The sequence below is a fragment of the Bufo bufo genome, chromosome 1 (genome assembly GCF_905171765.1).
Source record: "Bufo bufo chromosome 1, aBufBuf1.1, whole genome shotgun sequence".
In the NCBI taxonomy this organism is placed as follows: Eukaryota; Metazoa; Chordata; class Amphibia; order Anura; family Bufonidae; genus Bufo; species Bufo bufo.
This window is the reverse complement of record NC_053389.1, coordinates 352,112,713-352,138,120: the sequence shown is the minus strand read 5'-3', so window position 1 is coordinate 352,138,120 and position 25,408 is coordinate 352,112,713. Positions and strand designations below refer to the sequence as shown.

Below are 25,408 nucleotides of genomic sequence, written 5' to 3'. Positions count from 1 at the left end.
GGCATGTATACATTACAGTATAAGAAACCAAGGTAATATAAAATTAACAAAAATGTGATATACAGAGCATTTATAGTCATACTAAGTAAACAAAAAATATTTACACATCTATGTAATAAAAAAAGTATAAAATTAAGGATCTTTATTATACAAAAAATAAGGACCGAAGTCTTTATTAACAAATCTTAGCACTATATATAGCAAATAGAAAGGTAGGTCTAAAGGACATCTCATATCAAAGCTTATTCAAACATAAAGTGTATATGTATGCCGGGCGATATTAGTACTCATAAGCCCTTGAAAGCCAGGTAAAAATAATGGTTAAGCAAAGATGACAGACTGAGTAAGCTATATCATCCACACATGCAACAATAGAAATAACAAGAACCGGGGAAGGGAAAAAATCAGGGGTACCAGGACTCAAATCATGAACTTGAATCAGCACGAAATAGCTCTAAATTTGAAAGGAATCAAAGGTGCTTGGTAATGAAATTGCTTTTTAATAAATGAAATCCAAGATCCATTTTAATTATATGGGGGGGGGGGGGGGGGAAGAGGGGAGGCCGCACTGGCCACCAATGAGTTAAATACAGGGGAGGGAGGGGGGTGGCCGCACTGGCCACCAATGAGTTAAATACAGGGGAGGCGGGGCCGCACTGGCCACCAATAAGTTAAACACGGGAGGGAGGGGGGTCTGCCCCCTCCTGCCTGGCAGCACCTGATCTCTTACAGGGGGCTATGATATGCACAATTAACCCCTCAGGTGTGGCATTGAGTGAGATTGGGTGCTGCCAGGCAGCAAGGGGCAGTCATGTACACAGTTCTTTTAGTATATTCTAACTTGAAGCGTCCTCATCACCATGGGAATGCCTCTGTGTTAGAATATACTGTCGGATCTGAGTTTTCACAAAGTGAAAAATCAGATCTGATAAAAACAGACGGATCCGTTCTGAACGGATGCAAGCGTTTGCATTATAGGAGCGGATCCGTCTGTGCAGACATCAGACGGATCCGCTCCAAACGCAAGTGTGAAAGTAGCCTAAGCCTCACAAAGTGACTTCAGACCTGAACTAGTCCTTAACCCTTTCATGACCAAGGGTCATTGATGCCCCAGTGTCCAGGTCAAAATTTTCAAATCTGACATGCGTCACTTTATGTGGTAATAGCTTTGGAACACTTTTACTTATCCACGCCATTCTGAGATTGTTTTCTCGTGACACATTGTACTTCATGATAGTCATATATTTGAGTCAATATATTTCACCTTTATTTATGAAAAAATCCCAAATTTACCAAAAATTTTGAAAAATTCACAATTTTCCAAATTTAAATTTCTCTGCTTCTAAAACAGAAAGTCATACCTAATAAAATATTTATTACTTAACATTCCCCATATGTCTACTTTATGTTGGCATCATTTTGGAAATGTCATTTTATTTTTTTAGGACGTTAGAAGGCTTAGAAGTTTTAGAAGCAATTCTTACAATTTTTACGAAAATTTCCAAAACCCACTTTTTAAGGACCAGTTCAGGTCTGAAGTCACTTTGTGGGGCCTACATAGTGGAAAACCCCATAACTGACCCCATTGTAGAAACTACACCCCTCAAGTTACTCAAAACTGATTTTACAAACTTTGTTAACCCTTTAGACGTTCCACAAGAATTAAAGGAAAATGGAGATGAAATTTCAAAATTTTACTTTTTTGGCAGATTTTCCATTTTATAATTTTTTTTTCTTTAACACATTGAGGGTTAACAGCCAAACAAAACTCAATATTTATTACCCTGATTCCGCGGTTTACATAAACACCCCACATGTGGTCGTAAACTGCTGTACGGGCACACGGCAGGGCGCAGAAGAAAAGGAATGCCATACGGTTTTTGGAAGGCAGATTGTGCTGGATTGGTTTTCTGAACGCCATATGTTTTTTATTTTTCTGCCTATCGTCTTGTGCAGGGGCTCGTTTTTTGCAGAAAGTGTTGGTTTTTATTGGTACCATTTTTGGGAACATAGGATTTTTTGATCATTCATTATTACACTTTATGGGGCAAGGTGACCCAAAAATTGGCTGTTTTGGAACAGTTCATTTATTTATTTTTACAGTGTTCATCTGAGGAGTTAGGTCATGTGATGGTTTTATAGAGAAGATCGTTATGGACGTGGCAATACCGAATATGTATACTTTTTCTTATTTATTTAAGTTTTACACAATAATAGCATTTCTGAAACCCAAAAAATGATGTTTTAGGGTCTCTATACTCCTGAGAGCCATAGCTTTTTTATTTATTGGGCGATTGTCTTAAATAGGGTATTATTTTTTGCGGGACGAGGTGACTGTTTGGTACTATTTTGGGGGTCATAAGCCTTTTTGATCGCTTGCTGTTGCACTTTTTGTGATGTAAGGTGACAAAAATAGCTTTTTTGGCACTGTTTTATTTAATTTTATTTTTATGGTGTTTATCGGACGGGGTCTATCATGTGATATATTTATAGAGACGGTCGTTACGGACGCGGTGACACCTAATATGTTTATTTTATTCATTTTTTTTATAGGAAAAGGCAATTTCTTTTTTTTAATTTACATTTTTATTTATTTATTTTTACTTTTTATTATTTTCACTTTTTTTTATCAGTTCCCTCTTGGATCTTGAAGATCCAGTGGGGCTGATAGTAGTACTATACTTTGCAATGCTCTTGCATTCCAAAGTATAATACTTCCAGATGTCCTGTAGGTGGCAGCACTGGACGCCTTTGCCATGGCAACCGGACGCTTTTGCAAAGCGTCCGGTTGCCATGGCAACCATCGGGTGCTGCAATCGCAGCGCTGCAGCCCCAATGGTTGAGAGAGGGAGCTCCCTCCCTCTATTAACCCCATGGATGCCGCAACCGCGGCATCTATGGGGTTACAGGAGAGTGTCAGCATAGAGCTGACAGTCTCTGCTGATGGCGGCGGCTCAGTAATGGAGCCGCCGCCATCACACACAGCAGGGGCATCGGGGGCAGCGCTGGAAAGGAAGGGGGGGGATCGGGGGGTACGGCCGCCAATATTGAGGGAGGCTGGGGCAGGAGGGGCGGGTGAGACTGAATGCATGGGGCGAGGAGGGGGCGGACCGCATCAGGGCAGCTGCCTCTAGGAGATGAGCTGCAGGCGGACACAAGGGGGGGCACAGATCGGGGGGGGGGGGGTGTATTACGAGGACCCTACCTGATTTCATGCTCTGATCTGCAAAGCGCAGATCAGAGCATGAAACCGGCATTTTTTTCACTGCCGCGATCCGATTGGTTAGTATGCGCAGACTAACCAATCGGATCGATTGTCGGCAAGGGGCCACTCTGATTGGTCCCTTGCCGGCATTACTGCACTGTATGCTGTCCGTGACAGGGGCAGGGGCAGGGGCAGAAGCTTTAATCCAAGCGCTTTGCAGCGCTTGGATTAAAGAGCTGCCAGAACGTTTATATACGTGGTAGCTGCACGGGGTATGTGCAGCTATCACGTATATATGCAGATTGCGGTCGGGAAGGGGTAAAAAAGTGAGTTTTTTGGAAATTTTCCAAAAAATTTAAAGTTTTGCTTCCAAACTTCTAAGCCTTCTAACGTCCCGAAAAAATTAAATTAAATTTATAAAATGATCCAAACATGAAGTAGATATAAGGGAAATGTAAAGTGATAACTATTATATGAAGTATCACTATCTATTATAAAAGCAGAGAAATTTTAATTTGGGAATTTTTCTAATTTTTTTGTAAATTTGGGATTTTTTCACAAATAAAGGTGAAATATATTAACTCAAATTTATGACTATCATGAACTACAACGTGTCACTAGAAAATAATCTCAGAATTGTTTGGATAAGTAAAAGGGTTCCAAAGCTATTACCACATAAAGTGACAAAAATTGCCTGGGCAGAAGAGCAAAAACTGGCCCGGGGTAGAAGGGGTTAAGAAATCAAGTTTAACTAATGTATATATATATAAATGTCCTGATGAGTTTTATAAGTTTTTTTTTTTTTTTCTTTCTTCCATAACTCTGATAACCCCTTTAACCATTTTCCTTTTACAAGTCTTCATTATTGAGGAGATGAACCTCACTACTATAAAAATGCACAAACACTGGTTGATCTGTGTTAGCAGGATAACTGAGGAGCAACTTTAAAAAAATAATAATAATTCACATAATTTGGAATGTATCACATTGGTGTACATTACATGTCCTATTTGAAATTAGGCTATAGTGTCCCTGAAGTCACATTATATAAAATAAATGTTTTAGTAGATCTGAGAGATGTTACAGGCTCTGAGGATGATATATGTTGTTATTAGAGTACAAAGCTTGGTCTGTTTCAGTTAACGTAGGCCGCTACTTGAGACAGCGGCTTTAAGTCACCAACAAGGCCGCAACTCGGTGTTCTGTCCCCTCAGTATATTTCCCTAGATAAAGCAGTCCAAATGATTATATTTACCTCCGGTAGCTCAGCTTTACTAGTAGTTATGAATCCATAATAAGAAATTAGGTGTTTAGAGCCCGGAAGTAGATTGTGGTTCGCGACCTCAAAGGATTCTTGTCTTTCAGTAGGCCGCAAGTGACAGATTCCGTCCGGGTCAATAAAAACTATATAGGTGTCTGTATAGTCTCCTCTACTGATCGATGTAAGTTTCGAGGGGTAGAGATGGCTTTTTCAAGGATCGGGAGTAAATCGCGGCAAGCAGCTGGTAGGCCGCAAACATTAAAGTTTGTCCGTATCAATAAAAACTATATATAAAGGATGTGTATGATCTCCTCTCTCGATTGGTGTGTGTTTCGCTAATCAGAGATCAAAGGAGTAGCTGAAAAACTCACTTTAAAACATTCTCTCTGAGCTCCCGGGACATGCGTTTGCTTCCTGTAGAGCGGTCTCCCTTCCCCTCTGCTGCTGTTTTGGAATGCTTGGTTACTTCAGTGCTGGGTCATCTATTTAATTTATTACTGATATTGAGGACGGGATTAATAGCACCATTTCTATTTTTTGCAGATGACCTTTAAGCTATGTAGTACTGTGCAGTCTATGGAAGATGTCCATAAAATACAAGCTGACTTGAACACTCTGAGTGATTGGGCATCAACCTGGTAAATGAGGTTCAATGTGGATAAATCTAAAATTATGCATCTTGGTCGTAATAATCTCTGTGCTTCATATGTCCTAGGGCATGTAACACTGTGAGAGTCACTTAAATAGAAAGATGTGGGTGTCCTTGTAGATGGTAGATTAAATTACAGCATACAATGTCAATCAGCTGCTTCTAAGGCCACCAGGATATTGTCATGCATTAAACGGGGCATGGACTCGCGGGGCAGGGATGTAATACAACCATTTTACAAAGCGTTGGTGCGGCCTCATCTGGAATATGCAGTTCAGTTCTGGGCATCAGTCCATAGAAAAGACGCACTGCAGCTGGAAAAAGTACAGAGGAGAGCGACTAAACTGATAAGGGGCATGGACTGTCTTAGGTATGAATAAAGATTAAAATTTAATTTATTCAGTCTTGAGAAGAGATGTCTAAGGGGGGACATGTTTAACCTATACAAATATATAAATGGGCCATACAAAATATACAGTGAAAAACTGTTCCATGTAAAATGCCCTCAAAAGACTAGGGGGCACTGCCTCCGATTAGAGAAGAAAAACTTCAGTCTCCAGAAGCTTAAAAGCTTCTTTACTGTAAGAACTGTGAATCTGTGGAATAGACTTCCTCAGGACGTGGTCACAGCAGGAACAGTTGACCGTTTTAAAAAGGGTTTAGATGAATTCTTGAACGTAAATTATATAAATGCTTCTGAAAATGTGAAGAAATCGGAGTCTCGCTTCCTTCTGGGATTCGCTTCCTTCTGGGATTCGCTTGGTTGAACTTGATAGATTTATGTCTTTTTTCAACTGTATTAACTATGATGACCACACTGGGATCAGAAGGCCAGTGAAGGAAGCCAGAGTGGAGTAGTGGGTGCAGGTGAGTGTGGCCTTTTCCACAAGTATTCCATGCCAGTTTTAAATAAATAAAAAAGCTGCACAACAGGAGTTCAATGAGTGTTTGTTTTGCATGTACCATTAAGTTGCATGTATGTTGACTTGCTTGCATCTTTCAAGCAGTAGAATGGCTTTTCGCACTGTCAAACTAGCTCTGGTGATTGAGAACGAGTCTCCTAAATGCCAATGTGAATGCAGTCTGTGTTTTTGAGTAGATGGGTATTTGCTAGCTGCTAGTTCTTATGCAACTGCCTTAGTTATTTTTACAGGGAAGGGGAAAGAATAGGATAAATAAATTTAGTATAGGAGCGGTAAGTCTAATGAGAGTTTGTTTGTGCAAAGGACTAAGAAAAAAAATGCAAGTTTTGTAAGATGAAGGCTTTGTTCCATTGTTTTTAAGTCATTTATTGTTTGTCACTGTTTAATACATGTAAACTGGAATTGTATTACATGTCATCAATCACATGATGACAGCTAGCAGTAGAAGTGTGTATTACAATCCAGGCTATTGAGCTGCCCTGGAAGTAGCTGTGTATAACAGCTCCAGGGCTACCAAGCATGCCCTGAAGCTGTTCTACACAGAATACCAGCACTGATGCTAGGTGGTTGGGAGCTGGTTTGCCTACGTGCCTATGCGTGTTCCTGTGATATTGGCCACCAGAGAGGCCAGAGCCATGTCTGGCAGTGCACAAGTGTAGCCACCACTTCTAGATTGCTGCGGAGGCCATATTACCTAACAATGACCAGTGAATAAAGGGACAGAAAATTTCATAAAATGGCTAAAAGGAGGAAAGTTCGCTAAAGAACCTATATTATGAAATGGCTTGTATTAACAAGTTGTACATGCTGGGAGACATTTTATGAGGTGAGACAACCCCTTTAACCTGTTAGGGACACAAAACGTGTGTACGTACATCATGTGTTTTTCCGATCACCGGCGGGCGGTGATTAGAACTGGGTGGCTGGGGAAAACAATCAGCAGGCACCCTGGGACAATGCGGGGGGTCCTGTGACCCCCCGTATCGGCAATCGCGGCAAACTGCAGGTCAATTCAGACCTGCGGTTTGCTGCGTTTCCGGGTTATTCTGGTCTCTGGTGACCCGATAACCCGGAACAGGATGGTGATCGGTGGTGTGATAATACACCACCAATAACCATCCTGCGGTCCTGAGAGTTGATGATGACATCACCTCTCAGGATCGCTTCTGATTGGCTGCAGGGCGGGCGGGAAGTTTAAGTTACTGCAGCTCTGCTCTCCTCCTTTCTGTTTCCGGGAGAGAGGAGCAGCGTCTGATCTCCTGACCCAGCACCCCCATCTGTGCCCAGCACCCCCCTTCTGACCCTCCACAGTGCCTTCTGGCACTAAAAGGTACATAGGGAAAGGTTAGGTTAGGCAGGTATATTTAGGGAAAGTTTAGGGGGGGGAAGAGTTTTAACTGTTGCATCACCCTGATCGGATACACATTTTTTGGTGCGCAAGCAAATTTTTTTTTCCGTATGTTGACTGTGGCCTACACTCTTATCGTCCGTTTTTTTTTTTTTTTTTTTTGTAAACCATTTTTTGGGGCTTTTTATTTTTTTAGGTTTAGGGATAAGTAAGCAAACACCCGTACCCCCCACCCCCCCACACTAAAGTTTTGCACGCACTCACACACACTCCCCTATGGCCCACGGATGTTCTTGGCCGAGAAAGTATACACCCAGCTTGCCTCCGACTCCGAGAGCCCCAGTGAGGACGAGGATGACCCCACTTTAATTTGGTCATCCACGTCCTCATCTAGCGGCGATGATGAGCCCCCAAGGCGACGTAGACGCTGCCAGGCGGAGAAAGGGGACGGCCATGCCAGGGACCCGGTGGCCCACACTAGTACGAGCAGCTCTGGGGCTCGTACTAGTTTTCCGGCCCACCAGATAAGTCCACCTGAGCCCCCTACCGGTGAACTTGCATGGTGTACCCCAGAGGATTTTGAGCCTGTGATTCCTTATTTTGTTGGCCAACCAGGAATCCAGATTACCACAGTGGGCTTCACTGAATATGACCATTTTAGTCTTTTTTTTTTTTTTTTCAGTGACCACTTTGTGAATCTTAATGTGGAGCAAACGAACTTGTACGCCCAACAGTTCATTGCTCAACACCCGGGCTCCTTTTTGGCTAGGGCCAGTGGCTGGAGTCAGTGCAGCCGAGATGAGGACGTTTTGGGGCCTCATGCTGCACATGGGCCTAGTCAAAAAAAAATAAGTGTCAGGCTGTACTGGAGTGTGGATGTCCTCTACCAGACCCCACTTAACAGTACGGCCATGACACGCTCCTGTTTTGAGGCCATTCGGAAATGCCTGCATTATGTAGATAATCTAGCATGTATCCCCCCTCCTCCCCCAAGGTGATCCTGCCTATGAGCGCCTGTACAAAATCAGGCCAGTCATCGATCACTTTGGGGCCAAATTTTTGGAGGCCTATGTACCTGGTAGTGAGGTTGCGGTTGATGATTTTTTATTTTTTTTTCAAAAATATTATTTTGTAAAACTAAAATAAATTTAAAAAGTATACATATTAGGTATCGCCGCGTGCGTAAGAATCTGCTCTATAAAAATACCCCATGACCTAACCCCTCAGTCAAAAAAAATAAAATAAAAACTGCCAAAACAGCTATTTTTTGGCAAATATTCAATCTTAATCCGTTTTTTCCAGGACCAAAGCAAGGATTAACAGCCGAACAAAACTCAATATTTATTACCGGGATTCTGCAGTTTACAGAAACACCCCATATGTGGTCGTAAACTGCTGTATGACCAAACGGCAGAGTGCAGAAGGAAAGGAACGCCATATGGTTTCTGTAAGGCAGATTTTGATGGCCTTTTTTTTTTTTTGGCACCATGTCCCATTTGAAGAACCCCTGATGCACCCCTAGAGTAGAAACTCCATAAAAGTGACCCCATCTAAGAAACTTCACCCCTCAAGGTATTCAAAACTGATTTTTGCAAACTTTATTAACCCTTTAGGTGTTCTTCAACAGTTTATGGCAAATGGAGATGAAATTTCAGAATTTCTATTTTTGGTAACCTTGCCTCACAAAAATGTAATATAGAGCAACCAAAAATCATATGTACTCTAAAAATAGTCCCAACAAAACTCCCACTTTATCCCGTAGTTTCCAAAATGGGGTCACTTTTATGAAGTTTCTACTCTAGGGGTGCATCAGGGGGGCTTCAAATGGGACATGGTGTAAATAAACCAGTCCAGCAAAATCTGCCTTCCCTCTATGCCCTACCGTATGCCCGTACAGTAGTTTACGACCACATATGGGGTGCTTCTGCAAACTACAGAATCAGGGCAATAAATATTTGTTTTGTTATGGATTAAGATGGAAAATTTGCCAAAAAATCTAAATTCTGAAATTTTATCTCCATTTGCCATTAACGCTTGTGGAACACCTAAAGGATTAATTTCTAAAATCAGTTTTAAATACCTTGAGGGGTGTAGTTTCTAGAATGGGGTCATTTTTGGGTGGTTTCTATTATGTAAGCCTCACAAAGTGACTTCAGACCTGAACTGGTCCTTTTTAACCACCTCAGCCCCTATAGCTTAAACACCCTTAATGACCAGGCCACTTTTTACACTTCTACACTACTTTGACCGTTTATTGCTCGGTCATGCAACTTACCACCCAAATGAATTTTACCTCCTTTTCTTCTCACTAATAGAGCTTTCATTTGGTGGTATTTCATTGCTGCTGACATTTTTACTTTTTTTGTTATTAATCGAAATTTAACGATTTTTTTGCAAAAAATGAAATTTTTCACTTTCAGTTGTACAATTTTGCAAAAAAATAAAGACATCCATATATAAATTTTGCTCTAAATTTATTGTTCTACATGTCTTTGATAAAAAAAAAAGTTTGGGTAAAAAAAAAATGGTTTGGGTAAAAGTTATAGCGTTTACAAACTATGGTACAAAAATGTGAATTTCCGCTTTTTGAAGCAGCTCTTACTTTCTGAGCACCTGTCATGTTTCCTGAGGTTCTACAATGGCCAGACAGTACAAACACCCCACAAATGACCCCATTTCGGAAAGTAGACACCCTAAGGTATTCGCTGATGGGCATAGTGAGTTCATAGAACTTTTTATTTTTTGTCACAAGTCAGCGGAAAATGATGATTTTTTTCTTTTTTTTTTCTTACAAAGTCTCATATTCCACTAACTTGTGACAAAAAATAAAAACTTCTATGAACTCACTATGCCCATCAGTGAATACCTTGGGGTGTCTTCTTTCCAAAATGGGGTCACTTGTGGGGTAGTTATACTGCCCTGGCATTTTCCAGGGGCCCTAATGTGTGGTAAGTAGGTAAATGACCTGTGAAATCCTAAAGGTGCTCTTTGGAATGTGGGCCCCTTTGCCCACCTAGGCTGCAAAAAAGTGTCACACATGTGGTATCTCCGTACTCAGGAGAAGTTGGGCAATGTGTTTTGGGGTGTCATTTTACATATACCTATGCTGGGTGAGATAAATATCTTGGTCAAATGCCAACTTTGTATAAAAAAATGGGAAAAGTTGTCTTTTGCCAAGATATTTCTCTCACCCAGCAAGGTATATGTAAAATGACACCCCAAAACACATTGCCCAACTTCTCCTGAGTACGGGGATACCAGATGTGTGACACTTTTTTGCAGCCTAGGTGGGCAAAGGGGCCCACATTCCAAAGAGCACCTTTCGGATTTCACCGGCCATTTTTTACAGATTTTGATTTCAAACCACTTCTCACGCATTCGGCCCCTAAAATGCCAGGGCAGTATAACTACCCCACAAGTGACCCCATTTTGGAAAGAAGACATCCCAAGGTATTTCGTGATGGGCATAGTGAGTTCATGGAAGTTTTTATTTTTTGTCACAAGTTAGTGGAATATGAGACTTTGTAAGGAAAAAAATAAAAAATAAAAAAATCATCATTTTCCGCTAACTTGTGACAAAAAATATAAAATTCTAGGAACTCGCCATGCCCCTCACGGAATACCTTGGGGTGTCTTCTTTCCAAAATGGGGTCACTTGTGGGGTAATTATACTGCCCTGGCATTTTCCAGGAGCCCTAATGTGTGTTAAGTAGGTAAATGACCTGTGAAATCCTAAAGGTGCTCTTTGGAATGTGGGCCCCTTTGCCCACCTAGGCTGCAAAAAAGTCACATGTGGTATCGCCGTATTCAGGAGAAGTTGGGCAATGTGTTTTGGGGTGTCTTTTTACATATACTTATGCTGGGTGAGAGAAATATCTCGGCAAAAGACATCTTTTCCAATTTTTTATACAAAGTTGGCATTTGACCAAGATATTTATCTCACCCAGCATGGGTATATGTAAAATGACACCACAAAACACATCGCCCAACTTCTCCTGAGTACGGCGATACCACTTGTGACACTTTTTTGCAGCCTAGATGCGCAAAGGGGCCCACATTCATTTTATGAGGGCATTTTTAGACATTTGGATCCCAGACTTCTAATCACGCTTTAGGGCCCCTAGAATGCCAGGGCAGTATAAATACCCCACATGTGACCCCATTTTGGAAAGAAGACACCCCAAGGTATTCAATGAGGGGCATGGCGAGTTCATAGAATTTTTTTTTTTTTGGCACAAGTTAGCGGAAATTGATATATATATATATATATTTTTTTCTCACAAAGTCTCCCTTTCCGCTAACTTGGGACAAAAATTTCAATCTTTCATGGAATCAATATGCCCCTCACGGAATACCTTGGGGTGTCTTCTTTCCGAAATGGGGTCACATGTGGGGTATTTATACTGCCCTGGCATTCTAGGGGCCCTAAAGCGTGAGAAGTCTGGAATATAAATGTCTAAAAATTTTACGCATTTGGATTCCGTGAGGGGTATGGTGAGTTCATGTGAGATTTTATTTTTTTTTTTTACACAAGTTAGTGGAATATGAGACTTTGTAAGAAAAAAAAAATAATAATTTCCGCTAACTTGGGCCAAAAAAATGTCTGAATGGAGCCTTACAGAGGGGTGATCAATGACAGGGGGGTGATCAATGACAGGGGGATGATTCAGATGTCCGTATGTGTTTTGCGGATCCGATCCATGTATCAGTGGATCCGTAAAAATCATACGGACATCTGAATGCAGCCTTACAGGGGGGTGATCAATGACAGGGGGGTGATCAGGGAGTCTATATGGGGTGATCAGGGGTGATCAGTGGTTCATAAGGGGTTAATAAGTGACAGGGGGGGTGTAGTGTAGTGGTGTTTGGTGCTACTTTACTGAGCTACCTGTGTCCTCTGGTGGTCGATCCAAACAAAGGGGACCACCAGAGGACCAGGTAGCAGGTATATTAGACGCTGTTATCAAAACAGCGTCTAATATACCTGTTAGGGGTTAAAAAAATCACATCTCCAGCCTGCCAGCGAACGATCGCCGCTGGCAGGCTGGAGATCCACTCGCTTACCTTCCGATCCTGTGAGCGCGCGTTCACAGGAAATCTCGCGAGATGATGCGTATATGCGTGACTGTGCGCAGGGCTGCCGCCTCCGGAACGCGATCCTGCGTTAGGCTGTCCGGAGGCGGTTAAAAAGTGTTTTTTTTTTAATTTCTGAAAAATTTCAAGATTTGCTTCTAAACTTTTAAGCCTTGTAATGTCCCCAAAAACTAAAATGGCATTCCCAAAATTATCCAAACATGAAGTAGACATATGGGGAATGTAAAGTAATAACTATTTTTGGAGGTATTACTATGTGTTATAGAAGTAGAGAAATTGAAACTTGGAAATTTGCAAATTTTTTTGCAAATTTGGTATTTTTTTTTATAAATAAAAAAGATTTTTTTTTTAACTCCATTTTACCAGTGTCATGAAGTACAATATGTGCCGAAAAAACTATCTCAGAATGGCTTGGATAAGTAAGTGTTTTAAAGTTATTCACACATAAAGTGACATTGGTCAGATTTGCACAAAATGGCCTGGTCCTCAAGGTGAAAATGAGCCCGTCCATAAGGGGTTAAGGAACTTAAGTAAGAAATTTTATTTGGCTAGTGTTTGGATTTTTCTATTACTGTGTTTGTTTTATTCTACTGTATATGCCACCATTAGGCAGCTATGTCAAAATCCAGTAATGGTAATATTAACCTGCTTCCGCCAAGACTGTATACTGTCCAAACAGATGCTGTGTCCCTAAATCTCTTGTCATGCTTCTTCTTTCAATATAACTGTTTTGAAATTAGAATGACTGTTTGCCTATAGGTCGTCTGCTGGAGATTCAAGCTATGAACCAACAAAAGCTGATGACGAAAAAGACTTGCGAAAGTGTGAGAGAAAATCAAGACATAGAGCTCAACCTGTCCTGCATGTGTCTTCAAAATCTTCCGCCTCAGTAGCACAATGTCCGCAGCAATAATATATTTTGCATCAGCAATCTCTCAACCACAAATAGATCCCATATTTTATAAAGTGGCTGAATTAGGATAATGTAAGGGAGCTGTATTTGCTGCTTTGGATTTTCATACAAATCTTATTTCCTGGGTTACAGTTTGCAGTATGGTTTTATTAGATTGGATAATTTCACTTTCACACGATTGTTGTATTACATAATGCTTACATGTGTATAAATAGCTAGCCTGCTTCTAAATTTATTAACTATTTTTTTTCCACATATTTGTAGATAAATTTGTGTTCATTTTATAACAAAAATAGCTGCATGTTTCTAAAGTGTTTTAAATTCAAGTATTCTGTACTGGTATAGGAACAGAATACCAGAATTACATGCCGGGCAGACCCCTTACAGCAGTGCCTTGTCCAGATACCAAAATGCCTGAAACCTGTTGAGCGTTGCCGGTGTCCTATATATGCCGTATCTGGAATTTGTTACTCTGATCGTATGCTGGAACAGAATACTGGAGTCGCTGTGTGAGAGCCCTATCTTGTAATGAACTCAAGACTCGTCAGGATAGGTCATCAATATCTGATCGTGGGGGTCCGATATCCGGCACCCCCGCGATCAGCTGTTTGAAGAGAAGGCGGCGCTCCATGTGAGTACCGCTTTCTGTTCCAAGACAGAGTATATTGTATTGATGAGTGCTCACTCCATTCAAGTCAAGTTCATGTAATTACACTGCGCTGCTGCTCCAGAGGAGATGACACGTAGTATAATGATCAGGACCGCCTCATCAAACAACTTATCTGTGATCCTGTGTCAGACCCCCCGCAGATCAGATATTGATGACCTATATTGACTATAGGTCATCAATATAAACTGCAGGACACCCCCTTTAATGCATTTGAGGTACTGAATTTAATACATGAAAATTTGTAAAATATTATTATGTCTGAAATATGCACATCTTTTTAATTTTTTTTTAAGATACTACTTCAGAACTTTTAAATAGTAAGTACATAAAAAGAACTATGAACCTCTCCTTCCTTGTTTCATTGTTCTAGTTTTTCTTTTCTTTTAACTGTTCATTAAAGAGATCTTTGAGGTCAAACGATGCAACCCTATTAAACCAGACATACTGTCTGGTAGGGTTGATTCTGTTGATCAAACCGATAACTGGATTGCACCCTTACAGAGAAAAACTGTTAAGACTATTTGCATATAGAATTTAAGTGTACTGAGGGGCAGGCTGTAGCCCTTCTGTGCATCTCAGCTTCTCTGGTTACCTGCATTTTACAAGGTCCATCCTTACCCCTCAATGCACTGATTGGTTGGTATACAATATGAAACTATTTTCTCTGGAACAGGACAGCAGATTTTCACCATCTAGGTATCGTTTTAAAGGGGTTGCCCTGTAACTGATTATTTTTTTTATTTTTATTTTCCCCACAGCCTGCCCCCTTAAACAAAAAAAAAACATTAATTAGCATTGTCAACTCTAACAGGCATTGTTCCTGACTTAATAGGGTTGATCATGCTAACAGGTCATCTTTTAAGGAGGATCAGACAGATTTTATAATACAAACTGCGTACATTATTAATTTTAAGCCTTGTAAGAATAGTGTTTTTACTTTGAAAATTCATGTTGGCATCTCTGTTAAGCGTTTATTTAATATTAGCATTTTATGAGTCCATTTAGAGAGCGTGGTCCAGTGTACACACAAGCTAAACTAACTCTATCTAGGTCTTGCCTAACTGAGAAGCTGGTTTCAGTGTAGCTTCTACAGAGCTGTGTGTGTTCTCAGCAGCAGAAGGAACATTGAGGCTAGGTGTGCTTTGTAGATACACTGGACTCATGGGCTCTCACTCTCTGGCTGTACTCAGAAATGATTTGTTTTAATGTCAGATGGGAAAACTTTCAGTATGGATTCTATAGCCTTTCTGACTATGGATTTTCAAAGTAAGTACACCAGCCTGAGGTCTAAGAGACGTATTTAGTAAGCTATGCAGTTTGTATTGTGAAATCTGATGGTATATTCTCTGTAATTCATGTATTCAACTGTTCTATTAATTGCTATATATATTTGTGTATGCATTTGTATGTTAACAAATCTAGACACTGAAGCTCATTCTTTGTCATAGGTTTTTATGATGCTATACATTCATGTAGCCTCATGTCTGGATTATCTCCTTACCAAGCTTAAAGAACTGTTTTCAGCAAAGAAACATTTACTTTACCTGTATGTATGAATAAAATGTAGTTCAATCATTTAATTGTTCAGTTCAGTTTTTGTTTGTGGAGTTTTTTTTTATATAAATTTAACCAAGGGGTAATTTAAAAGTAGTCTATCCATGTTGCACTCCCTTCGTTATTATTGCATATTTAAAAAAATATATATTGGGGGAGATTTATCACCAGAAACAATGGGGGACATTTATCAAACTGGTGTTAAGTAAAACTGGCTTAGTTGCCCATAGCAATGAGTCAGATTCCACCTTTTATATTGTACAGCTCCTGATTGGTTGTAAGCCAGTTCTACTTACCCCTAGTTTGATAAATGTTCCCCATTGTTTCTGGTGAATTTTATAAGCTAATTCTGTCCATTTATAAAACTTGTATCCTGCATTTTATCATTTCCCATGTGTGGACAGCCTGTGTATAGACGACTTGTTAGATATTCTCAGTGATTTCAGAAAAATTGTGATCCTTTAAAAGGACTGTCACCTTGGGCCAACCGCATTAAAGAAAATCTGTCTCCACTAAATGCAGTGCAATCTTCAGGCATGATGATATAGAGCAGGAAAAGGTGAGCCGATTGATACAGTTGCAAGAAAAAGTATGTGAACCCTTTGGAATGATATGGATTTCTGCACAAATTGGTCATAAAATGTGATCTGATCTTCATCTAAGTCACAACAATAGACAATCACAGTCTGCTTAAACTAATAACACAAATAATTAAATGGTACCATGTTTTTATTGAACAAACAATGTACACATTCACAGTGCAGGTGGAAAAAGTATGTGAACCCCTAGACTATTGACATCTCCAAGAGCTAATTGGAGTGAGGTGTCAGCCAATTGGAGTCCAATCAATGAGATGAGATTGGAGGTGTTGGTTACAGATGCCCTGCCCTATAAAAAACACACACCAGTTCTGGGTTTTCTTTTCACAAGAAGCATTGCCTGATGTGAATGATGCCTCGCACAAAAGAGCTCTCAGAAGACCTACGATTAAGAATTGTTGACTTGCATAAAGCTGGAAAGGGTTATAAAAGTATCTCCAAAAGCCTTGCTGTTCATCAGTCCACGGTAAGACAAATTGTCTATAAATGGAGAAAGTTCAGCACTGCTGCTACTCTCCCTAGGAGTGGCTGTCCTGTAAAGATCACTGCAAAAGCACAGAGCAGACTGCTCAATAAGGTGAAGAAGACTCCTAGAGTGTCAGCTAAAGACTTACAAAAGTCTCTGGCATATGCTAACATCCCTGATAGCGAATCTACAATACATAAAACACTAAACAAGAATGGATTTCATGGGATGATACCACAGAGGAAGCCACTGCTGTCCAAAAAAAACATTGCTGCACGTTTACAGTTTGCACAAGAGCACCTGGGTGTTCCACAGCAGTACTGGCAAAATATTCTGTGGACAGATGAAACCAAAGTTGAGTTGTGTGGAAGAAACACACAACACTATGTGTGGGAAAAAAAGAGGCACATCACACCAACATCAAAACTTCATCCCAACTGTGAAGTATGGTAGTGGGGGCTTCATGGTTTGGGCTGCTTTGCTACGTCAGGGCCTGGACGGATTGCTATCATCGAAGGAAAAATGAATTCCCAAGTTTATCAAGACATTTTGCAGGAGAACTTAAGGCCATCTGATCACCAGCTGCAGCTCAACAGAAGATGGGTGTTGCAACAGGACAACGACCCAAAGCATAGTAGTAAATCATAGAAGTAAATCAACAACAGAATGGCTTAAACAGAAGAAAATATGCCTTCTGGAGTGGCCCAGTCAGAGTCCTGACCTCAACCCGATTGAGATGCTGTGGCATGACCTCAAGAAAGCAATTCACACCAGACATCCCAAGAATATTGCTGAACTGAAACAGTTCTGTAAAGAGGAATGGTCAAGAATTACTCCTGACCGTTGTGCATGTCTGATCTGCAACTACAGGAAACGTTTGGTTGAAGTTATTGCTGCCAAAGGAGGTTCAACAAGTTATTTAATCCAAGGGTTCATACTTTTTCCACCTACACTGTGAATGTTAACATGGTAACATTTAATTCTTTGTTATTAGTTTAAGCAGACTGTGATTGTCTATTGTTGTGACTTAGATGAAGATCAGATCACATTTTATGACCAATTTGTGCAGAAATCCATATCATTCTAAAGGGTTCACATACTTTTTCTTGCGACTGTATATAGCTTTATGGGAAAAGATTCAGTTAACCTGTTGGTGACTGACAACTATCTGTGTATACACACTTACACAGGCAGTGCTATCAATCACTGATAATATGGCCCCCATTTACAACTGGTCAGAAACAGCAAATATTAAAATGCATAATTTGCAAGTTTTACTGAATCTTTGCCCATAAAACTAAAATAAATTAAACTATAAATTAAACTTCATATTCCCCTGGTCTATACCATGCTGCCTGCAGATTGTATGTAATGCATTTCATAGTTCTCTTTATCTACAGTAAACATGAATAGTACATATACATACTTTTTCTCCTGCCATACACATTTCATTGCCAATTTATGACCCCTACTTAGTGCTGACAGCAATTTAGTATGCTCAAAACTACTGACAGATTTCCTTTTAATGCAGCTCTCCAGGCTCCAGCTTACTGAAGATTATTTCACTGAGCATTTCTGATTCTGTGACAGTTACTTTGTAATTTTTTTTTACCACTGATGGTTTAGTGGGCAATGATCTTATAATCATTTTGCCCTTGCTGTGTCAAATATTAGCTCTTCGTGCATTGACTTCATGGTAAGCCTTTTATATACACAGCAGCTAATCTGAACAGGCAAAGCTACAGGGATAAAGAAGAGAGCAGTAGCCTGGACCAATGATGAGAAAAGAGATGGTTTTTAGCTATCCTCCGCCTTCCTTTATTCACTGTAGCTAAATTGTAGTCACAGGTCTAATAATCTGAGCTAAGAAGCAGCTGCAGGTAAGTATGACATACTTAATTGAATCTCGCTTTGTGATCTCACAACTGGACTGTTGAGATCCTATATTGTACATAGAGATCGTGTAGGAATTCTATGAGAGTGTCCCCAATTGGCACATATGATGTGAAGTATATAGAATTATCCAACGACATTAGCCCATTCTCAGATCAGATACAGAACTTACACAAGTTCTGACTAAACATCCCCTACTTACCATGATGACACTGGGGAAATCTAGGCCATGTAGCAGCTGTACTTTCTGTAAATGCGTACCAAGGATAAAATAATTTACAAATCCAGTCGATAATGAGATACAAAATTAAGCAGCTCATAACCTATAAAGCCCAAGGGGTGGTGTATATATAGCATCATGCACATGTCCCAAATTGAACGTGGGAAAAACACACAGAAATTATGAAGACGAATATCAGGACACGTGCTTTTCAAACCAAGAAAGAAACATCTCTAGCCAGACAGTAAGTACATCAAAATAAGATAAAAAGTATTAGAGAATTTGGACAGGAGACTTCTCTAAGAATAGGCTTGCTGGATAGATCGTCTGAATACAATGAGTCCTGTTAGCCTAAATGAAGGCTTCTCTTTTGTGGCCTTCAAGTAAAATTACTTACCATATGATAATGAATTAGATCTTTCCGGTTTAAAGAGGACCTTTCACTTGTAAAAACTATGTGAACTAAGTATGCTGCCATGTAGAGCGCCGCCCTGGGATCTCACTGCACTTACTATTATCCCTGGGCGCCGCTCCGTTCTCCCGTTATGCCCTCCGGTACCTTTGCTCCTTAAGTTATAGTAGGCGGGTCTTCCCTTGTCCTGTGGGTGTCTCCTTCTCCTAGGCTGCAGCGCTGGCCAATCGCAGCTCACAGCCTGGGAGGTTTTTTTCTCCCAGGCTGTGAGCTGCGATTGGCCAGCGCTACAGCCAAGGAGAAGGAGACGCCCACAGGACAAGGGAAGACCCGCCTACTATAACTTAAGGAGCAAAGGTACCGGAGGGCATAACTGGAGAACGGAGCGGCACCCGGGGATAATAGTAAGTGCAGTGAGATCCCCGGGCGCCGCTCTACATGGCAGCATACTTAGTTCAGATAGTTTTTACAAGTGAAGGGTCCTCTTTAATTAAATAGTAATAGATCCATAATCTGCTCATGTGAGATTACTTCCCACTCCCCGTCTCTTTTAAAATGGGTTGTTTTGTTCTAATTTTCTTTATTATAATTATAATAAGTTATAAAGTAATTCACAAATGACTGTTAAAAATAAATACTCTAAAATAGCCATGAAATAATTTTTTGCAAGGCCAACTAATGGGTAGAAAGTCCAGGCAGTACTATTTACATATACTAAAACATTGAAGATGTGCAACTGTGCACAATCTTTTAATATTACTATCCATTAACTCTTAAAAATATCTATGGCGACATCTCAAATTGTCACGATTTTTTTTTTTTTTTCTAATACCGAGAATATAATTGCGATAATATATTGAATTTTGAATTGTAATGTAGTACAATAGATTCAAAGTGTTAATACCGTTCCCCTTGTTGCAAGAATATAATGGTGTGACAGAATTAATAGTATCTTAAAGTCCTGCTCACATTGCAATATAATGAGATGAAACAGAGTAGCGCTGAAATTCTAAGATTACACACATGCTGTAAACAAGTGGTAATGCTGGATACTGAGGAGAGGAATGTTACAGGGAGTCGATTCCTTCCCATAGGTAGGGTCTATTATTGGATATAAATCGCTGCCAGGGAGAACTCTAAGCGCCATGCTACAAAAGTATGAATGGGCTCCTGGAAATAACATAAAGTAGCACCTTAAAGGGAACCTGTCACCAGGATTTTTTGCATAGAGCTGGGGACATGGGCTGCTAGATGGCCGCTAGCACATCTGCAGTACCCAGTCCCCATAGCTCTCTGTGCTTTTATTGTGTTAAAAAACCCTTTTGATCCATATGCAAATGAACCTGATATGAGTCCTGTGTCCGGAGATGAGTCCAATTTTCTGAGCGCAGCACCGCCCCGCGTCCTCCGAATCTCCTCCTTGCTGGCTGACGTCACAGAGCTGGAGCACAGAAATCTTGCGATGCGCGAGCTAGCGCATGCGTAGTTCGTTCTCTGTGCTGACGCCAGCACAGGGAATGAACATGATGCTGACACTGCGCATGCGCTAGCTTGTGCATCGTGAGATTTCGGAGCTCCAGCTCTGTAACGTCAGCCAGCAAGGAGGAGATTCGGAGGACGCGGGGCGGTGCTGCGCTCAGAAAATTCATCTCCGGACACAGGACTCATATCAGGTTCATTTGCATATGGATCAAAACGGTTTTTTAACACAATAAAAGCACAGAGAGCTATGGGGACTGGGTATTGCAGATGTGCTAGCGGCCATCTAGCAGCCCATGTCCCCAGCTCTATGCACAAAATCCTGGTGACAGGTTCCCTTTAAATACGTAATACTAAGTGCAGCTGGCCGCATAACTACATAGGCTAACCTAGTGGTGTACCACAGGTCAGTATTGGGCTCTATTCTCCAATATATTTATTACTGATCTTGTAGAAGGCTTGCACAGTAAAATATTAATTTTTTGCAGATGACACTAAACTCTGTAAAGTAATTAACATGAAAGAGGACAGTATACTGCTACAGATGGATCTGGATAGATTGGAGGCTTGAGCAGAGAAGCATGAAGTTTAACACTGATGAAAGTAAGGCACATGGGAAGGAATAATACAGGTCACCAGTACATGCTAAATGGTAAAACACTAGGTAACACTGACATGGAAAAGGACCTAGGAATTTTAGTGAACAATTTAGTGAATCCCTTGCCCCTTACGAGGTTTCTACGAAATATGTCCCTCTTATAGAGCAGGTAATCGTGACTCCAGTTACGGTTAAGCAACGAGGACATGGATTCCCTTTTGTAGATGGTACTGTTGGTACCCAGGGTTGGATTGCCAGAGTGGTGTAGAGTGGTCTACAATGTCTCTGTAAATGTATACACGTGTCACTGTGCTCCTACCTGGATATCCTTGGATCCCAGACATGGTGTAGTCCGAAGCAAGTGCAAAAGGGATGAATAACTTGGATGATAAAGGAAGTAGAATAAATTCATTCCAGACTTTGTATTAACGTTGAACACAGCTTTACTGTGCATAATTAGTAATCCAAACAGTTTCCAAGAAGTATCTTGGTCATCAGAAGGTATTAGCTTAACTTTGGCAGGCAAACACTTCTGCAACAATCTCCGCTCTGCTATGCTGGCTGGATCAAATAGGAAACTTTCCTTTTCTGTTGGAACTTAGCTGTCTGTAGTCTGTCTCCTACTTTAATCCTAGGAACTTCTTCCTGGCATCAAGCTCTCTAAAGCTTGGAGTTTAAGGTAATGCAAGCCCAGGAGGGGGCAGGCAACCATGTAGACTTCAGAGGCAGGGACTCTGGGCCTAGCAGAGCAGACAGTGCTCTGCTAGCCAACACACAACCTTTCCCCAGGAGGCTGTAGGCTAGACTGACCAACACTAACTCCTCCCTCTCTAGAGAGGCCTGGAATGGAGATAGCTTCCCTGGATAAGATCTTTCTAACACTGGCACATTACACTTAACATACCATTTCCAAGGAAATTCATATACACTTTGCAGGAAATGGCAATAAATATATAAGATGACACAGGATTACACCAATAAAGATAGTGGGGGTACAAAAGGAGGTGGTAATGCCATTCTGGGGCGTTACACAGAGTTATTCTGATTGGAGTCAGGAAGGTTTCTTTTTCCCCTCTAAAGTGAGGAAAATTAGCTTCTATCTCAGTTTTTTTTTTTTTTTGCCTTCCTCTGGATCAACTTGCAGGATAACAGGCTGAACTGGATGGACAGATGTCTTTTTTCAGCTTAATAAACTGTTAGTCAATAAAAATAAAAAAATTTTATCCTGTTTTTGTGTCTCCATTTTCTGAAAGCCATATTTCTCGCCCATATTCCATTGGGGGACACAGACCATGGGTATAGCTTAGTCCACCACTAGGAGGAGACACTATGCAAATAAAAAAAAAACAGCTCCTCCTCCACTGGCTATACCCCCCCCCCCTGCTCCCAACAGGAGGACCTCAGTTTTAGCTTAGTGTCGGATAAGGAGGTGACACTCTTGCTCAGCAGGGTTGTCCCTGTAGTTTTTTCTCTTCTCCCGTTTTTTTTTCTATAGAGACACAGGGTCGCATGGTGCGTCAGTGGTCTCTCAGGGAGCGAGCGCCGGGGTCAAATGGACATCCCCGGCTACCTCCCCTTCCCCCCAGAAGATAAGTGGAACCGGGCTCGACCTGCAGCTCCGGTGGCCTACCAGATCCGGGGTCACCTAGTCCTGCCCTCTACCCAGATCACTGCCACTCCTTGTGCCAGATGACTGAAGAGGTGACCCCACTGGTCCGGAACAGAGGGTGAAGACTGCAGGACTCGGATAAGTACAACTGCTCTCCTGCAATCTCCCCCTACCCCCGTACTGGCTATGGTGATGCGGTCCTTAGGGCTTACCTGTGGACCAGGGTGGGCCTGCTGGGTTGAGAGGGAGGAGGGATCCTTCTTGGAGCTGTGACTAGTCGCAGTGCCTTGCAGCTGCGTCCCTTTTCCTCTTGCGCGGAGGGCTTTTAACCCCTTCATTGCGGCGGTGGACGCCATTTTCGGAGCCGGGGTCAGCCTTTTTTCATATTTCCCGTGACGCGACTGGAGGGCGGAGCCTATCGCGTCTGCTCTGGCGCTTCCGCTTTGCCTCAGCGCTTCTCCACGCTTAGCTGCTCCTCCAGCTTCTCACAGGTCACGGTAGGACTGTAGTGTTCTGCAAAACTTTTGAGACCCTGACTCCGGGATTGTCGCCATCATGCCTAGACCTGGGGCCCCCCAAAAATCTAAAGCGGCGACTCAGATCTCTCTGGGATCCTGTAAGGTATGCTGCCTGCCACTATCTGTTACAGGATCCTGTGACTCTTGCCTGCCCTCAGGACAGGATCATCCTCCACCAATCCAGCCCAGTCCCTCCACCGCCCCTTTGGAACTCACGGCGCCCTCCTGGGCCTCTGCAATATCTAGGGCGGCCGCAGACTTGGCCCAAGTCTCACACCCGGCCATGGCCTTTATGAAACGCAGGGACTACAGGTCTGAAGGGGAAAGGTCCGGCTCGGACGAGGACTCGGAGCCGGAACCATTGCCTAAGCTCTCCACCATGGTGGCAGACTTTTGGTCACGGCGGTCCGTGACACCTTTGACATCCAAGGGGAACCTCCTGCTACTAGTAGCCAGGAGTTCCCCCTTTTCCACTCCAGAAAACCAGAGGCAGTCACGTTCCCCATTCATGGCGAGTTCGCCAAGGTCCTTTCAAAGGCTTGGGAGCCCTAATCACAGTTTTTCTGCCACAAGGTGCATGGATACTCTGTATCCTTTCCCGGCAGATAATGTACAGCAGTGGTCTTCTCCTAAGGTCGACCCGCCGGTGGCCAGATTGGCTAAGAATACGGCAATACCAGTCCTGGATGGGTCCTCCCTGCAGGACTCAGTTGACAGGCGTTTGGACTCTCTTTCCAAAGCCATCTTCACTCTGGCGGGCACAGGTCTGCAGCCCGCGTTCGCCTCAGCCTGGGTAGCCAGAACGCTTTCGGTGTGGTTGCAGCGCCATCATCAGGACCTCGCGGAACAGGATGCCTCTGCGAACACCCTGAACTTCGTCCTCCAGATATCCCAAGCGACAACATTCCTCTGTGAGGCCTCATTGGACGTCAGCACTAGACCTCTCGGTCACGCAGCGCAGAGAGGTCAGGTTGAAGGTCTCGGACGCTGATGCTTCCTCCAAGCGCTCCCTCACTAACCTCCCCTTTGCGGGCTCCAGACTTTTCGGTGCTAAGCTGGACGAGATTATCTCTGACGCTACGGGGGGCAAGAGTACACACCTGCCCCAATCTAGATCCAAGCGCGCCTTCAGAGCTCGCCCCTCTGGCTCTAGAAACCAGTTCTTACGGCGCTTCTCCTCCTCCAGGTCTGCGACAGCCCCCTCCTCCGGCGGCTCCCAGGACTCCCGCAAGAAGCCTTCCTTTAAGCCTCAACCTTCGTGGCGTCCGCGGGCCCAATTCCAGGGGAGTTCTGCCCGCCCCGCGGCTCCCAAGCAGTCCTCCGCCTGAAGGGGCGCCCCCACCGCTTGCGGTAGTGGGCCATCTGCTCTCCTTCCAGCATGTCTGGAGAGCTCACGTTCAAGACGCCTGGGCCCTGGAAATTGTAACTTTCGGTTACAAGATAGAATTAGTTTCCAGACCTCCGGAAAGTTTCCTTCCTTCACGGGTTCCGGGGGATCCGACCCGTGCATCGGCCCTTTTACAAGCGGTCTCCTCCCTTCTGGCCCGGGGAGTAGTTGTCCCAGTCCCTCTAGAGGAAGAGGGTGCAGGATTCTACTCAAATCTCTTTGTAGTGTCAAAGAAGGAGGGATCAGTGAGTCCGGTCCTAGACCTGAAACTATTAAACAAGTCCCTGCGGGTGCGGAGGTTTCGAGTGGAATCCCTCCGCTCCGTTATTGCTTCTCTTCTTCCAGGGGAGTTCCTCACATCGGTGGACATCCGGGACACCTATCTACATGTCCCTATCACAGAATCTCATCACAGATTCCTGCGCTTTTTCATTGGCGGCCGTCATTATCAGTTCGTCGCCCTTCCCTTTGGGCTGGCGACAGCCCCGCGGGTATTCACAAAAATCTTGGCGCCGCTCATGGCACTTCTCCATACCAGGGGCATATCTCTGCTGCCCTACCTGGACGACATACTGATAAAGGCCCCCTCTCGTCCCCAGGCAGAAGACAG

General features: G+C 42.5%; 1 protein-coding gene across 2 annotated transcripts in view; it reads left to right on the top strand.

Annotated features, from left to right (window-relative positions):
- The window catches only part of SPDL1 (spindle apparatus coiled-coil protein 1), a 174,006-nt gene extending 159,919 nt beyond the window's left edge, over positions 1-14,087 (top strand). For both annotated transcript variants that reach the window (XM_040442834.1, XM_040442825.1), the window contains exon 12: positions 13,240-14,087. In XM_040442834.1, coding sequence (XP_040298768.1) covers positions 13,240-13,393 — 154 coding nt within the window. In that variant the 3' untranslated portion in view covers positions 13,394-14,087. The remainder of the gene's footprint in view (positions 1-13,239) is intronic.
- The last annotated feature ends 11,321 nt before the right edge of the window (positions 14,088-25,408 follow it).